The 17,916-nt window shown below is 32.7% G+C and overlaps 1 protein-coding gene across 1 annotated transcript; it reads left to right on the top strand.

Moving 5' to 3' along the window:
- On the top strand, positions 1-1,171 carry LOC122585800 (heavy metal-associated isoprenylated plant protein 39-like). Its single transcript, XM_043757924.1, has 3 exons — positions 1-148; positions 381-456; positions 600-1,171. Exons 1-3 carry the CDS (start codon positions 134-136, stop codon positions 920-922), a joined length of 414 nt encoding a protein of 137 aa, XP_043613859.1. The 5' UTR covers positions 1-133; the 3' UTR covers positions 923-1,171.
- The last annotated feature ends 16,745 nt before the right edge of the window (positions 1,172-17,916 follow it).

Below are 17,916 nucleotides of genomic sequence, written 5' to 3' on the forward strand. Positions count from 1 at the left end.
TTCTTATTATAAAAATACACCCTTACACAAACACATATTACTCACAGCCGGCCATTCCACAACTTGAGAATTCAAAACTTTCTCTTGAATTGTTTGAAGTGTTCAGTATACCCACTTCACCATCTCCCTCAGCATGCCTGAAAGCAAGGTGACTCTTTTACTTATGTATTTAATTATATAAACAACTCACTTATATATTAACATCAAAATTTTTAACCAAAAGACTCCTAAAATCGCATGCTTTTCATGCCTAATCTGTATATATATGATTGTGTTTTTCATTTATCAAATTTCAGTCTCCATTTCCATTTATCCATGGATTAATTTTGATTTCTTTCCATATTTAATTAATCATGTTTTCGTTCGTATCTTTTATTCAGAAAGTAGTCATTAAAGTGGATGTCCATGACGATAAATGTAAAAGAAAGGCCATGAGGGCAGTTTCCGGCCTTTCAGGTTGTTATTATGTTCCTTAATTGCTTCCTTTTCATATTAATTATTATTAGCCATTGAGATTACGGCTAAAAGTTGGGTAATAAACATGTACGTGGTAGTACTAAACTTTCTATTAATTATGCTGAAATGTACGTTTATCATAGGGATTGAGTCGATGGCTATAGACATGAAAGACAAGAAATTGACATTGATTGGTGACGTTGATCCAGTGGATGTTGTCGGAAAACTCAAGAAGTGGCATACGGAGATTGTCACTGTCGGTCCCGCGAAAGAAGAAAAGAAGAAAGTTGAAGAAAAGAAGCCAGATGAAGATAAGAAGAAGAAGGAAGAAGAAGAAGAAAGGAAGAGGTGGGAAGATTTCCAAAGATGGATGGCTCTTCACAGGCCTATTAATCCTTACATGCCACAACAATACTGTGTTCGTAGTGTCGAAGATTATCCCGACAATAGCTGTGTTATTTGTTGATCGAGTGTACGTACAAAAAAAGATGCATTTTAATTTAGGGCCGGGAATTAATGCGATCATGCATGCATGGTCTCGATGTTTAAGAAAAGATGCAGTAGTAGTTGTTGCATTGCATACATGTACGGCCGGCGAATTGGTGACCATTCTCACTTTCTTTATATATGATTATTATGTATATAGACAGATATAATTCAGAGATCAATAATATAATGGCCGGTGCTATATATCTTAACACATTGTTACGAAGAAGCTACTACGTGTCAACAAACCTTCAATACAACATATATATTTCGATCGTATAATAAGCAATAGTACATATTTAATTACGATAGATGATAGAATGTGCAATTATCAAGTAATATAAAAAGAAATAAAGACGTTATGGAAACATCAAGATATAGGAAGTAACATTACTAGTCATAGGAAACATGAGGTACGTTACTCACTGAAAGAAAAAGCCAGAAAATATTGTCCCAAATACGTACAGTTATACAAATTAAGGCCAAGAGATCAAAATCATCATTACTAAGATTAATTGCATATATAAGATATACGTAACATGGGTAACACTCCGGGGAGAACACTTTTAAAATAAGAACGGTGAGAATACTTAAAAACATCATTTTAATAATGCATTAAAAGTCCATAAAACTAACATAATGTTTAACTAATTATCATTATTTAAGTGTTTAACAACACATTGATCCATCAAAATCGAAAAAAATACTCTTTTTTTTTGTGCATCCATCTTGGATGCATATTCATCAATATGATACATCCAACAAAAAACGAGATTTTTTCGATTTTGACGGATCAATATGTTGTTAAACACTTAAATAATAATAATTAGTTATGCACTATGTCAATTTTATGGACTTTTAATGCATCAAAATGTAGTTTTTAAGTGTTTTCATTTGTTCTTATTTTAATTTTTTTCTCATTTGATTGTCACCCTACATAACCATAACTATCAGTCTATATATCACTAAGAAAAATGTTGTAGTAATTAAACTCAACGAGTTTTAATTTTCTAAATCAAAACTATATCATATTTAATACACGTTCATCAAAAAGAAACCAAGTTACTAAATGCGAAATTTTGGGTTTATTAAAAGTAGTACTCCGTATTAAAGTAAACTAGTAAGTTCTAAGCCCCCGCAACGCGGGGCTTAATTGTCATGTTGCCTAACTAACGTTTTATGATAGGTTTGTTTAAATGTAATAAATCAAAATGTAACACGTAATTTTAACCCAAACGAAATTCGAATAGTGGTAATATTGGAATAGTGGTACAAAAGAAAAAAAATAGTTTATCAATCTAATTATTTGAAAACCCAAAAAGGAAAAAAAAATATGTAAGAAAACAAAAAGTAACTTGTAGTAGAAAACTCGAACGGGATGCGACTTGACAAAATCAGAATAGTTTCGCCTGAGAAGAAACCAAGAATTAACTCGTGATAGAAAACCCGAACAAGATACGGTTTAACAAAATCCAAATAGTAGTACGTGATGTGAAATTGACGAATAGTAACTCGTCACTCAAGCGAGTTACTATTCACATCAATTTAACTTAGTAAAGTACTAGATGTAGACCCCGTGTGAAAAACACGGGCTAAAATTAGAAAAAAAGAATGAAAGTAGAGGGTTACTTGTGAAAATTTTGTGATACTAAAAAAATCTAAACTTATAACCCTAATAAATCATAATCTCACCCCCACCACACACTAGGGATATGCAAATGGTCCGGCCCGCGACCCGTAACTGCATGAAAATGGAAACCGTGACCCGGCCCGTGAAGGTTTAGGTCAGGTCGCGGACGGGTCACGGGTTTCTTTCACTTTTTTTGGTTTTTGATTTGACCTGGTCCGGCACGGCCGTGACCCGAAAATAGCACAAAAGCTTGACCCGTAACCCGGCTCGTTATCCTTACGGGCGGGTCGGGTCGGGCCCGTTCCGGGTCGGGTCACGGATCATGGTTTTTTTCTCATCCTTACTACGCACTACTGACAGCACCATTGGTTGTTAACAAAATTCTTACAATATCTTAGTAAAGTTTACGAGACCATACATGTAGATGGCTAAAACTTGTTGTAAAAATATCACTCCCACTACTAGAATATCTGGAATTAGCGACGGCAAAATCTGTCCCACCCTAAACTCAAATTTCAACGGATTTTGGCATTCCTAATGTTGCCCTCGGTAAATTTTTTCGACGGATTGGGACGGTCATAGTTTTAGCGACAAATTTACGATGGCATGTTTCCGACGGATTTGCGACACTCATTTTACCGAAAGACAAACTGCCGATAGTTTTCCGACGGACCTAGTTTGCGACGGGCACCTTTTTCATCAGATTTTCGAGGCATATGCTTGTTTCGATATATTTATGACGGAACCTTTTGTCCATAATCTGTCCCCAAATAACTTTAAAATATTAATATATTATTATTTAGCCAATGGGTTGGTGGCGCATTGGTAAGGTTTTTGATCTTGGAGAAATCCACCAGAGTTCAAATATCACTTCCTACATTTGTATGAGTGGATTATTAGGGGTTTTCCAGAGTTCTGGGCTTTATCCCAGACATGCGTGGTTCGAGCACTACATATTGCGCAATTGGATGTCACTGTGGTGTCTTGAATGTTAACTATTAACTACTAATTACTAACTCGCTTTTAAAAATATATATATATATATATTTATAAATATGATTATAATTAGATTTATAATTGATTTATATTTATAATTGTATTAATATTTACATTAATATTAATATTTATTTGATAAGGAATTAAAATCAAAACCAAATAGGAATATATTTATACAAATCTAAAACAAATTTACAATTACATGAACAAATCGATCTTTAATCTGCAGTCTACACACACGGAAAGTAGTTTAACATTCACCATTAAACAACATATCCAATATTAGAAGAGTTGTATAATACATAAAAAAGTAATTCAAACACACGGAAAGAAAAATGAAGAAATAAATTAAAATTTGCAAGTATGGAGTCAACAAAATAAATTAACCAAAAACTACAAGCATAGAAACACAATTGCTTAACCCATAATACATACCAATAAAATGGACCATAATGTTATTGGGCTGCCACTAATATCAACTTACTAGATTCATTACGTTTTTTTAGTGGTTAACCTACAACTCTATGGTCCACATAGTTTTTGTATTATATGAGATTATGATTATGATATACGATGATATGATATGAATATATGATGCCAATTGTGGAGTTGGTTTATCAGTAGTATAGTATATGGCTAAATTAAATATTTAAACTCTTTTTTTTTAAAGCAAATGGCAATACATTATTCATACAAGTTGATTTTAATTACGTTTGGGGTCAATTCATGGTACTCGTAGCATAATATATATCTAAATACTCTATCATTTATATTATGCAATAGTGATTCACAATTTTTAAGGCCTGCGTTTAGCATTTATCAATTTTAAATTATCTATCGTGTTTGCTATATAAGATCCGTTGAGGAGATACAGAGTACCATTACAACATTGTACGTTATGACTCTCCACAACTTTCTACAAGTAGTATATTTTTTTCACAATATCATCTTGCATCATAGGCGTGATGAGATACCTCGCGTTCTTGATAACAAAATTCACTACAAGGTATGGGCTTGTTTCACCTCCTCATATATGATTTCCATGGATATATATAAAAAAAAAGGTAATTAATGGCATAATACAGCATAATTAACGCAACATCCATGATATAAAATACAAGTCTCCTAGTCATCAGTAAACAAAAGACCACTTTATGCTCTTTTATAATAAAATGGAGTATAATATATTATTAAGAAGCCGAAAAAATTTATAATGTTTTATAAGAAGCCGCCGGCCCGGCCCGGCCTAGCTCTATCGCTATCTGGTATAGGGGGTGGATCCAATATGACCGACTAACCCCATATGGTCGTTACTCATTACTCACAAGTAACAATCACAACCCAATAGTGATCAGAAGTCAAATTAACTAAGTCAATTAACCGGTTTGTCAAACTTCTACGAGACAGCCATTCCTTTTGGCAAAAAATTATTTATATTCTATGTCGGCTACTGTTTAAGTGTTTCGGTATCTTATTATCAGAATAAAAAAAATAAAATTGGAGTATTTCTGATACGTTGTCCTTTTAAATGATTTTTTTGATGTCTATACGATTTGTTAGTCAACTTATAGGTCCAATGTTTATTGAAGAAGCCAAACAAGAGATATCGGTTCAATTATGGAGTTTTGATTTGTACGTAATGTTGTGGTATAGAAGGCGATAGTCTATGGCCCCTAAATAATTCAGGCCCTTAATTTTAATGTTACAAGGCTAAAATTGTTAATGGATTTAATTCCGGTTGGTTTTGGACTTAAAGAACTTACAATTAAAACCAAGATACCTTATAAAATATAATATATGGTCTACAATGTCACAAGAAATATTAAATAAGTTAGTTATTTTATCGATTAAAAAATATGTATTGTATGAAATTATGAAGATTTGATTGAAGTAATTGTTTTTAAAAAAGTTAGAAACATAAATTTTAAATAAAGATTTAAACTTTTTTTACACATTTAAATGTAGATAAAAACTTCAAATCCGCAATTTACAAAAAAAAAATTTGTTTATTTTTATCTTTTTCAAACTTGAAGTAAAAAAAGAAGGTTTTATAGTAACGCTCTTATGCCATATGTGTATAATCTATACTCATTTTTTCACCTCATTTCGTTTAAGCATACATAAAAGTCATATATCTTGAATTTTAATTAGCTAGTTAGAGTTTTGCAAAGACTTAAAAATACGAGGTTAATGAAACAAACTTGGAATCTCGAATTTTTTTTTTTGTTGTTGTTATAAAAAATTTGTTTTTTTTGTTTGTTTTTCTTTTCAGAGTAATAAGGCCATTATTAGTGTACTACAATCTTTCTTGGTCAAAAAGACTTTGAAATATTAGATACGATGATTTCCATAAAAATAATATATCTTATCTTATAATTTATATAATAATACCATGACAAGTGAAACCAAACTATCCACATATTTACCTACCATGATTTAATTACATTACTTTAGTTTAATTAGGTGAAAAGCTAGATCACTCCGTATTAGATTTTACTTAATAGTCAAGCACTGTTACTTATCAATGGTCTAGTTAAGTAAAACGTTTCGATTAACCAATTTTTTCATAGGAGAGTTGGTCACAGCCACCATTTTCTATGAACAACCCGCATTTAATTCCTGTCAAGGGCAAAATTAAATTGAATTGTTTGAATTATTTTGATATTATCTTGTTAAGAGTTACGTGAATATCAATTTAGCACATGAGATCAAAGAATGTTTCGATTTCACATAAGATGTAGAAAGTTGCTCTCATATCCCGTAAAAGGCACACTTACCGTGGATTAGGTTTGAAAGGCTGTACCATACACATGTTGGTGTTTATAGTGTTTGTATGGGGACCAATCAAATAAGAACAACCTTGAGATCATTTAAAAACTACATTTTGATGCATTAATGTCCATAAAACTAACATGGTGTATAACTAATTATCATTATTTAAGTGTTTAATAACACATTGATTTGTCAAAATCGAGAAAATCATGTTTTTATATTGTACATCCATCTTAGATGTATATTCATCAAAATGAACGCATCCAACAAAAAACGTGATTTTTCCGATTTTCACGAATCAATATGTTGGCTAACTCTTAAATAATGATAATTAATTATACACTATATTAGTTTATGGACTTTTAATGCATCAAAATGATGTTTTTACCGTGTTTTTATTTTAAGAGTGTTCTCACTGCCATGTGTGTTTGGATTATATTTAAATGGATAACCAACTTATTATATATCTTTCATTTAACGGTTAAATTTTAAGTGTCAAATGGACGTAAATTAAATAGGATAATATTTAGTTTACCATTATGTTGACTATGTTGTTACAAACTTACAATATATTATGTTGCAGCACTAAAATGATATAATCTTGGCATAATGATCGAGGCATATATGAATTAACTTTAATTTTAACATAGCCTTGTACATTTTGACATCTCTCGTTTTATATTTTATAGATACGTACATATTATATGTGGATGGGTATATGTAAGGACCCAAACCTTTTTAAACAAAATCGAATAACTTCTTTTTTTTTTTGGGTGTCCACTGCGGCGCAGTGAGGCGAGACCACCTCCACTGCGGCGCAGTGGAAATTCTCTGCCAAAAGTGAAAGAAAGCTCACTGCGGCGCAGTGAGGCAGGACACACTCACTGCGGCGCAGTGATATATCTCGGCTAACATTAACCAAAAGCCCACTGCGGCGCAGTGAGCTAAAGCAGGCTCCCACTGCGGCGCAGTGGGGGCTACCTGCAGCAAACCACTTGTTCAAAATCAGGTTTTCCCACACTTAACTCTAAATGTTAAACCAAAACACCATTTCAACTTCAACATTTCCGAATACCAAAACATGACCTTTAGAGCATAAGTCACCCATACATTGAAATCATTCCTTTTAACAAGACTTTGACTACAAAATTTCACAAGCGGGTCAATAACCCTACTTGGGTAATTGTCAAGCTAGTTACAAATTCTACCATTACTAAAGTTTCCAACGCATCTACAACCTTTCAGGAGTTCATCCAAAAATAATTTGACCAAAGAACATGTATCAAAAGCCAATGGGTATCAAAAGGGACCATCTACCCAAATTATCCAAACGCCAACCTTCCAAATGGCAAGAGCTTCCAAATTCTAACTTCACTCGATCACTTCTTTACCTTTGCTACTACCAACTCCTATAAAAGAGTTAAACAACTAAAACATAAGCAACGCTTAGTGAATGCATACACATATAATCATAATCATGTCATTTCAACTTTGTGCATCAAGCACCATATAAGCCTAGCAAGCTAGCCTTTTCATACATTTCAAACAACATACATTCATTTTCAACATGGCCATGGATAATTTGGCTAGTAGGAATTTACCCACCTACTAGCTCTTATAAACAAATTGACTAGTAGGAATTTACCCACCTACTAGTTCTAACAAACAACTATCTAATGGGTCATAGGAATTTACCCACCTATGACCTCTAGTAACAAGAACATGATTATATGCATATACACTCACCATAAACTTGGCTAGTTGACACAACAAGGCTACAAGATCGATAATTTAATCTTCAACACCTATACAAGAGTAATCGCATATCATTTATGAGTTCCATGACTCAACTACTTACATTCAACAACTCTAAGATTATGGTGTTTGGCTACTAAACACTTTCCAAAAAAATCTTCAATTTCTCAAAATAAAGCTTTATTTTATAAACACTAGCCAAACACCATGAGATCCTTACCAAAGGGGATTCTCACTAACAACAAATTCTTTCAATCAATAATCCATACATCATTCAAATTTAGTTAGGGTTTTACTTGAATACCCCAATAGCAAAAACCCCAACTCTAAGGCTAAGAACCCTAATTTTAAATGACAAATCAAACTAAGGTTATGAAATCTATACCTCAAGAATGGGAAACAAAGAATTAGGGTTTTCAAATTGGAATTCTTCCTCTTTTTCTTCTTTAAAGAATCGGTCACCACCACCTCCAAGGAAGCCCCAAATTTCAATTCTAACACAATAGGAGATGATTATTGTTATAGCTTTTAAGATTAAACTTCTTCAATTTGAGTTTCTATTGCATGAACCATGGAAGGATTTTGAGAAAATGGAGTAGTTAGAAGAGAAAAGAGCTTGAGTGGGAGAACATGAATCATCAACTTAGTGGCTGGCTTTTCTCTCTGCTAGCCACGTCCCATATTGTATTTTGTGGGTAAAATACCCGCTAGCCACTAAAGTTCCAACTAAATTAATCCCTTAACTCAAAACAAAATACTAGGAAATTAACTTAATGTCAAAACTACAAAAAAGGTTAATTTTCTATTACCTTAAAATACTGGGATGTTACAGTATAAAAGGTTGTTAGGTATTTAAGTTTAAGTACGTAACATTCATATACTAATTTTCTAATCCATAAAATTTATGGGGTCTAAACATTAATTAATGAAACAAAAAATATTTAAAAAATAGTATGGGAGGAGTTTTACACTTAAGCTTAGATGTCAGACAATCTTATATTCACTTTTCCCTATACATATATGTGGTACAAAAGTTGAGGAAACTAGGTCGCGTTTGGTTAACAAATTTTGATGGAATATGATGAAACTAAAATTCAATTCCATTCCGTAGTATGTTTGATTGTCAAAAGATGATAGAACTTCATTCCATTAGAATGTAATATTCATTTGGTGGAATCTCCACTCATTGGGGCTGTTAGATGGAATTGCAATCCTATCCTCTCTGATGTGCTAAATCGAGTTCAAAAATTATAAACTAGAAATATCCAAAAACTCACTACTACACACTATCGGGCAGTGGACCCGTTCGTATGCAATATAGTTAAGAGATAAGTCCGTGTTCGTTCTCGGGGATTGGTTTGAACTAGTTGTTTAGTAAAATGGTTTGGAAAACAGAGTGTTGCTTAAAATCTCACTTGGACAATTAAATTAAAATAATTTTAAAAGACAGAACATATAAGAGTAAAGAAAAGTTTCAGACAATATTAATAAAGACCATCCACCTTAAATTCACTAGACTTCAAACATAATTGCATTCAATTATGACCAAATTCATTTGAGTTGAAAAGATAATCGTAAAAGGATTAAGGTGCTCACGTGGTACCACCAACCGTGAGCAAATTACCCGATCACCTAAGCTGCTAGTTAAATTACCCAAGCCGGTACCACCAATGCCTAGACAACCTTACCAACAATAAGTTTGTTTGACTATCGGATTAACAATTGTACCTATGTGAAAATAACGTGGTACCACCAACCGTTATAAAACACGTTGACAAAATGACTCCTTTTATTAAAATGATATTCACTATCATACCATGAACTAGTGAAAATTGCTCATAGACAAACAACCATTTGAAAATCACATATGCATCCAACTAGTACCACTAACGAAGAACACACATGCCACCAATATTACAATAGTATATAAAAAGGAATTAAATCATCAAGATCTCGGCACAACGATAACTGAAAACAAGTTTTGAATTAAAACATATAGCAATCACATCATTCGTCTAGTTTCATCAAGGTGGATGATTGAATGTTTAGCCACACATGATTAATTTAAAATAACAATCAAAATAAAAGAAGAACATGATATACCAATCGTTCTTGAAAATACAATTGCAAGACAATAACGTAGATACGATCTATATGGGTGCTCGTGAATCTTCAATGAATCAAACGAAGAAATCTTGCTTAGTTCCTTGAAGGAATTCCTTGTAGAGCAGCTCCTAGAAAGAAAATTTGATAAAGATGGAAAATAGGGTTTTTGTTCTATTTATACCCCTTTGAAATTTGATGCCAAAAATGGCCAAAGACCTTCAGTCTCGTGCTCTCACTGCGGCGCAGTGGGCGAGTGATGCCCCCACTGCGGCGCAGTCCCAATTAACTGACTTGCACGCTTGTATCTTGAGGTCCACTGCGGCGCAGTGGGCACATGTTTCCCCCACTGCGGTGCAATGGCTATCCTCTGACTTGGGCTCGTTTTCACCTTATATGACTGCGGTGCAGTGGGCCTTGGTCAACCCCACTGCGGCGCAATCCAAAACCTCTGGTCCATCACACTTCTTCAATCTTAAAAACTTGCTGAATTTTTCTATCTTTTCCACTTGAACAACTCTCGATCTCTTGAATCAACTTCTAGGCCTCAAAATAATCCGAAATTGCATCAAATGGACACGTAACCTGTTTAGAGCCTGAAAACACTAGCAAACACCATAAACGCGCCAAATGACACAAAAGCTGTAACACCCCAAAGATTTTAAGGTAAGAGAAATTAACCCCTCTTTATAGTTTTGACATTAAATTAATTTCCTAGTATTTTATTTTCGGTTATGGGGTTAATTTAGTTGGAATTTTAGTGGATAGCGGGTAAAATACCCACATAGGTTGAGGTGGGTCGTGGCACCCATAGAGAGTGCCAGACACTTGCATTTTCTCTTTACTCACACTTCCACTAAACTTGCTCTTCACCTCTTCATGCATCTTCTTCATTCCTTCATCAAAGATCAAAGTTTAATTCCTTCAATCCAGAGATAGAAATCATAATATTAATCATCATCATCATTTTCTATCAAGCAAATTTAAAAATTAGGGTTTGAGTGGTGAAGGGTGGTGGCCGAAAATCTAGAAGAAAAGGGGAAAGATTTGTGAATTGAAAACCTTAAGTAATTGTCTTCCATTGTTGAGGTAATGAATTTCCCCAATTTAACTTTATCATTTCTCATGAAATTAGGGTTCATAAGTGAACCAATTTGGGGTTTTTGCTAGAGAATGAATTATGGGTAATTTTTCCCCAATTCCTTACTTAACCTAGTTGTCATTGAGTTATATAATGTGTTTGATTATGAAGTTGATAAGTGCATGTGATAATGTCAATTTGTGAGAAAATATGAGTTTTGACTAGTTATGGAATTGTTGATGAAAATGGTAGATTGAGCTACCTAGTGTGTTTGTTAAAAAAAATGAAGCTCAATGACAAATGGGTTGGGTTTTGGGTATAGAAAGGCTAGTGATTTAGTATGACTAGGTTGAGCTAGTCAAGTGTGAATGTAAGCTTAATGCATTTTTATGGCATGATCATAGGTTGAAGCTTGCTTGTACTTGTTCGTTTAGCATTATTGTCCTTGTAGCGGAGGAGGTGAGTATTCTTGCATACCTTTATGTATACGTAGGGCCAATTACCATGAGATGTGAATGTTCCAAGCATGGTAAATGGTTCGGCGTTAAGCCCATGTGGAGCATTATTTATGAGGCCTAAGAACCTCCGGGGCCTAAGAATCCCGATAGTTGATGTGATATGAGGCCTAAGAACCTCCGGGGCCTAAGAATCCCGATAGATATGATTTGTTATGATTGTTTAGCTTATATGGATCCATATAAGTGTTGATAGTGTGCAAGGTGAGCATGTAATTGTGTCATGACGATGCCCTAGGTTACATGTGATAGTCCTTGTACTTTGCCCTCCTTCGTATTTGTAAATGTATGCAAGTATATTCACTAAGCATTTGCTTATATTTTAGATGTTTACCCTCTTATATAGGTAGTTCCGGAGGAAGGAACTAGTGAGTGTTGTTTGAAGATAGTTGATTTAGAATTTGAAGCGATCTTTGGACGTCTTGAAAGTTATTAGGTCATTCCCGTGCGAATGACGATCTTTTGGTATAGAAGCTTAGTTGTCCCTCATTTCTTGGCTCATGGTACATTTTAGTTTGAGGTCATGCTTTTGGGTGAATTTCTGTAAATGTTCCAGTTGTAAAGTTTTTGGATAGTTGTGAATTCATAATTTTGGTCAAAAAGGTGTCAAAATGGGTAAATGACCCGTTTGATGGAAATCTTGATTTGTGTACTCGTTGATGTTGTAAATGTGTTTGAAATGTGTCTTTATAGTTGTTGGAATATTTGAAATTTAGTTTGTGGAAGTTGGGCAAATGAATATTATAGTTTGGAGTTGTTTGGTATGTCAAATGGCTGGTTTTTGCATCAGGTGCAAGTCAGAAAATTCCCACTGAGTCGCAGTGGGAGGTTTTTCACCCGCAGATCAGAGATTTCCCACTGAGTCGCAGTAGGAGGTGTCCTAACCCCACTGAGTCGCAGTGGGGGGGAAAAAAATCTTGTATTTTCGGTTTATCGAGTCAGGTTCTTTCAAAAGCGACTTAAAACACTTAATAAAATGGCCAATAATGATATGGGCGATAGGCATAAATTGGTCACATCACTCTCCTAAATTTTTAAAAAATAAAAAACATCTCATCAAATTATATTTATTTGAGACCTAATTACTTTGACAAATTTCATTCATTTTCAAAAACATTTTAGGAACCATCCACACCCAAATGCTAAGCACGTGGAGAATGAGAAATTATTGGCAGAGCCGGCCCAACCGTGTAATGGGGTCAAGCAGCCGCTTGAGGCCCCCAAAAACCACCAACGCCCCAACTTTTGTGATATTTGGACTTGTAAATAGATAAAAAAAAAAAAACGGCTTTAGAAAGAAAAAAAATAGAGCTTGAGAATTGAAAACTCTCCAGGCAACCAGACGCAGTCACACTCACACGCCTCACCTCTTTCACTCCTTGAAAATTGTAAAGCTACACGCCATTGATTTTCTCTGACAATATAATGACAACGCTCGATAGTTGTAATTATGGTGAAATCGAACCGTCTCCAACGTTCTTATGCTTGAAGATTCATCTGTAAATCTGGGTAAATTTATTCATTATTGTTCTTATCATCTTATGCTCCAAAAAATCAAAATCTTTTAATTACGTTCTTAAAATTCTTATATGCTCAAAAAATCTGTTTTGGTGTAGATAAGTAGATTACTATCTTTGGTGTAGATTTTTAATCTATTTTTATTGTGATTTATGTTAATTAATTCGTGATTCTAAATTCTGTTATTTATATATAGTTTCTATCTGAATTAGTGATTTCTAAGTTATATTATTGATTGTCAATGACATACCGAATCCGTTAATGTATGTATGTTAATAACTTTTTGAATTGGTGATTTCTAAGTTTTATTATTGATTTCAAAGTTTTATTAGTGATTTTTAATTTTGATTTCTAAGTTTTATTATTGATTTTTGTGAATTAGTGATTTCTATGTTTTAAGATTGACCAGGAACCTGTTTTTTTTTTCTTTATTTGTATACTACACTTTGTATGTTAATAAAATAGGCCCCCAAAATCGATCTCGTTTAAGGCCATCAAAAAGCTTGAGCCGGAACTAGAAATTGGCATATTATTTGTACGTTATTTCCATATCAACTTATCAAGATGATTTTTGTTCAGTCGTACGTAAACATTTATGCAAGTTTCTCATAAGTACTTAGCTCCGGTTGGAGATAAAGAAATGTCAACAAAAACAACATTCGCCAATCACAACTCTCAATTTCTCAAAATTATTTAAATCAACATATGTCTAAATTAACTTACATTTTTTAGTTTTCCATCACCAATTTACACTTTTAACCTAATTTAAAAATAATTAATACTTTATTGCATAATGTCTATCTAATAACAACATATAACTAAAAGTTAGGGAGGTTACATATTTATATTAATATTTTATATTATTATTGTAATCAAATTAGTAATTGTAATCAAACTATAATTAGGATAATCATTGTTGTTATTAGTAATTAAGTTACTATTTTGCAAGACATTAATGAGAACTCAATCAATTATGTAATCAAAGTAAAGATATTGTTTCTTTAAAAAAGTTTGTATAAAAGAAACCTTGTTACTAGGGGTGTTCATTATTTGGTTTCACCCAGAAAACCGCCCAATCCAATTGGATTTGGGTTAACTGGGTTTGGGTTGTTTGGATTTAGTTGGTTAATTGGTTATAACCGAATAAAAGTATCGGGTATTGGATTGGTTTTGGGTAAAAAAATAAAATTTGGGGCCCAAACCGAAACCCGATAAGTTAATATTGATGAACTTGGTTATATATATCGCGTAGTCAAAATGCAAGTATTCTCGAATAATTGTAGTATGATATCATGAAGACAACACCATCACTATATTTATGTAGTTAATTTACTTAAGATATGTTACAAATTTAGTTCTAATTTACTATCCATGATAAGTCGTTATATATGTTTAGTTTAATATTTGAATCATTTTACATTTTTGGATTTATTGGGCCTCAATCCATTTAAACCGAATGTTTTTTGGGTGGTTTGGATCGGGTGTTTACATTTTTGGATTGGGTATTGGTTGGTTAAATTTTTATTTAAGACCCGATTAAACCAAACCGACTAACCTTATTAAACCGAAACCCGACCGTTTGAACACCCATACTTGTTACACCATACAACCTTGATATGATTTATTATTCAGTATTTACGTTTAAATATCCCAATTCCTTTTAAGTATATTTTTCCATTTAGCGTATAAGTCTTTTTTTGTTTCATATATGAATTCTTATATTAATAATGTTATAAAACTCATGTATATGACATAGGTCTAAAATTTAGTTGAATACAATGTTAATTCTAACGTTAGCTTTAGCTTGCTTAATTGCTATTTTTAACGTTAAACGTACATCTGATCCATCTGGCATCTAAACCATAACTAAAATGCATCTTAAATGAATCTTGTAGGGCTACTAGAGCCATAATACAAGAAAAAAGTAAGCTGTAATGGACAGTTTTCCCCGATCCACACGAAGCTAGCTAGTTATTCTTTACAAGTTCATGTTTAAACTTCACGCATAGCCCAGCCATGTGCAAATCTTTCACAAGTATATCAGTTTGGCGATAGATAGATAGATTTCAAGAGCCAAAAAATCAACATGTAACAAATATCTCGAGACGTTTAGCAGGCTCATTTATTGTAACTCGTTTTCCTCAAAAGGGTAAAGTATGAAGTACATATATATCATACGAGTAATATATTTGGTTCTTTAGTTTTATTTATTTGCTATTTATGTTAAGCTTAACGATTTCTTATAACTCGCGAGTTTTCCTCAATAGGTAAAGTACGAAGTACATATATAATAATATTTGGTACGTTCTTTAGTCTTACAACACAAGTTACATATACATATATACTAGCTAAGTAACTCAGGTTCAATCCGGGTATTATAATCAAAATTTTAAAACCAAAAAAATGTAAAAGAATGTATGTAATTTTTTTATCAATATACTATAACTTGATATGAAGATAGTGAATCGACTAACACAATGATACGTAAAATAAGAGTACATGTTGCGTTAACAAAGTATAAAAAGACATTTCATAATATTTTATAGAAAAAATTAAGATTTATTTGTTTCAAATAAATTAGGAATTTTAATGAAGCATTAAGTAAGATTTTTTTTTTCTTTTTCAAATATGACATCATAAATAAAATAAAAAACTTTTTAAAAATTATGTGATCATAACACATCATAATCTTTCTAAAAATACTTTTGAAAAACAATCTTTCTTTATTATATATAAAAATATATAATATCTATATATATATAATCTAGCTATAGGTCCAAACTAACTGTAGCTTTTGAAGACTCCATCTGCAATGTATATAGCCTTTTTACTTTTATCATTTTTGACTTTTTGTAGATGCTTTAGGCTTCACAACAAAGAGCTGTAACTCATTTCTTTCTAATTGTCACATCAATTTTTTTCTCTTTAAAACACATCCAAAAACATTATCTTCTTAATAAGGCCATCTCCAATGGTATATTCAGTTTGCTCAAGCACACCGGCCACCTCAGCAACACATCAGCAAACTGTTCCAGCACACTAAACCAACAAACTGAACTCATTTTGCCTCCAACCCAACATATTGAAACTCAGTTTGTCCACGTCACATCATCATTTATATTAAATTATAAAATACATAAAAAAAAAAATAATAATAAGAAAAAGGAAGTAGCATGTGAGCATGGAACGGTCAAAATATTTGGTTTTAACAAATATGGGCCCGCATTATTGTTAATTTGTTCTCAATTTGCCCATATGCAAACTGACTAAACAAATTATGAAGCACACTGAATGTCCAATGGTAACAAACTGGGCTTCAGTTTGCCATGGAACTAACCAATAGACCATTGGAGATGGCCTAACACCTCTCCTCATCACATACATAAAAATTTTATATATATACTAAACACATATAAACGAGTTTGGGCCCACTCATTTTACTTCTTCTTAAAATGGACGAGCCACTAAGAAGAGAGGGTCAACTAGCTTTGTATCAATAGAGGAAGACGTAGAAGAGATTTACAAAAAGCTCACGAAATGCCTATTGGGAAAGACCTTAGTAATTAATTTTGTAGTTATGTACTTATGTAAGAGTAGTTCTTTTGAGGTCAACTATTCTCTGAAATGGTGTTAGATTAATTAGTAATTGGCCCAATAACCCAGTTGCCTTTTTGATACTGCTCCAATATCCGGCCCACAAATAATAAAATATTAATATAGACAAATGTTTGGAGGATGCGACGGCGAGACGGAGGCGGTGGCGGCGGAGACGCTAGCGGCGATGGTGGCGGTGTAGTTATTAATCTAAAACTAATTTATGTAAAAGTGGTAGTGTAGTTATTTTCATAGTTGAAGGATGTATGTTGTAAATAATTTTATTAAAGTTATTATCAGTATATTTGATAGAGATATATAATGAATGGAAAAGAGGAGAAATAATTTGAGTTTATTAAGTTCTTTTTTGTAAAATTTAGAAAAGATAAATGTTTTATAATGTAGTTTAGATAATGAGACATGGTGAAAACATGAGTTACCAAAATATCCTTACCTTTGAAAAGTTTTTTCGGTAGACCCATATAATTTACATATGCAAGTAACAACGAACTCTACTCAGTTGGTGGGGGATAGCTAGCTATTTAAGATCTAAGAGACTCATATTCGAGTCTAAAAAAAAAAAAGATTTTCTCATAATATGTTGTCGAGTCATTGGTCGAATTATTAAATAATTTTTCCTTATACAAAGTATTGAGTGAGGAGGTTTTTTAACGTGGATTGAGTGAGGAAACTTTTTAACGTGGATTCAGTTATTATAGTCTGAATCATCCGTTATTATATTCAATTCTCAGTTCGTCTTTTTTTTCTTTGTCCTTCGAATTAGAATTGGATTACCCAAGTTTAATTATTAATTGAAGTATGCATTATTTGGCGTGGACAAATTATTGGCCACCTAAATGTTATATAAAACACACGTACATAAAATAGACTAAACTGTTGCAATCATTATTGAGCAGTGACTTCATGTTAACAAATAAAATAACTTGGAAAGGAGCATATATAGTTTATTTTAAACTTTAGATTAAACTTAATTAACGTACAATATGAAG

The sequence above is a fragment of the Erigeron canadensis genome, chromosome 1 (assembly GCF_010389155.1).
Source record: "Erigeron canadensis isolate Cc75 chromosome 1, C_canadensis_v1, whole genome shotgun sequence".
In the NCBI taxonomy this organism is placed as follows: Eukaryota; Viridiplantae; Streptophyta; class Magnoliopsida; order Asterales; family Asteraceae; genus Erigeron; species Erigeron canadensis.

What these genes read in the sequence shown, in the direction of transcription:
- LOC122585800 (XM_043757924.1), top strand. An exon ending in GGCAGTTTCCGGCCTTTCAG is followed by an intron (nt 457 to 599) that starts GTTGTTATTATG and finishes CGTTTATCATAG; the next exon opens with GGATTGAGTCGATGGCTATA.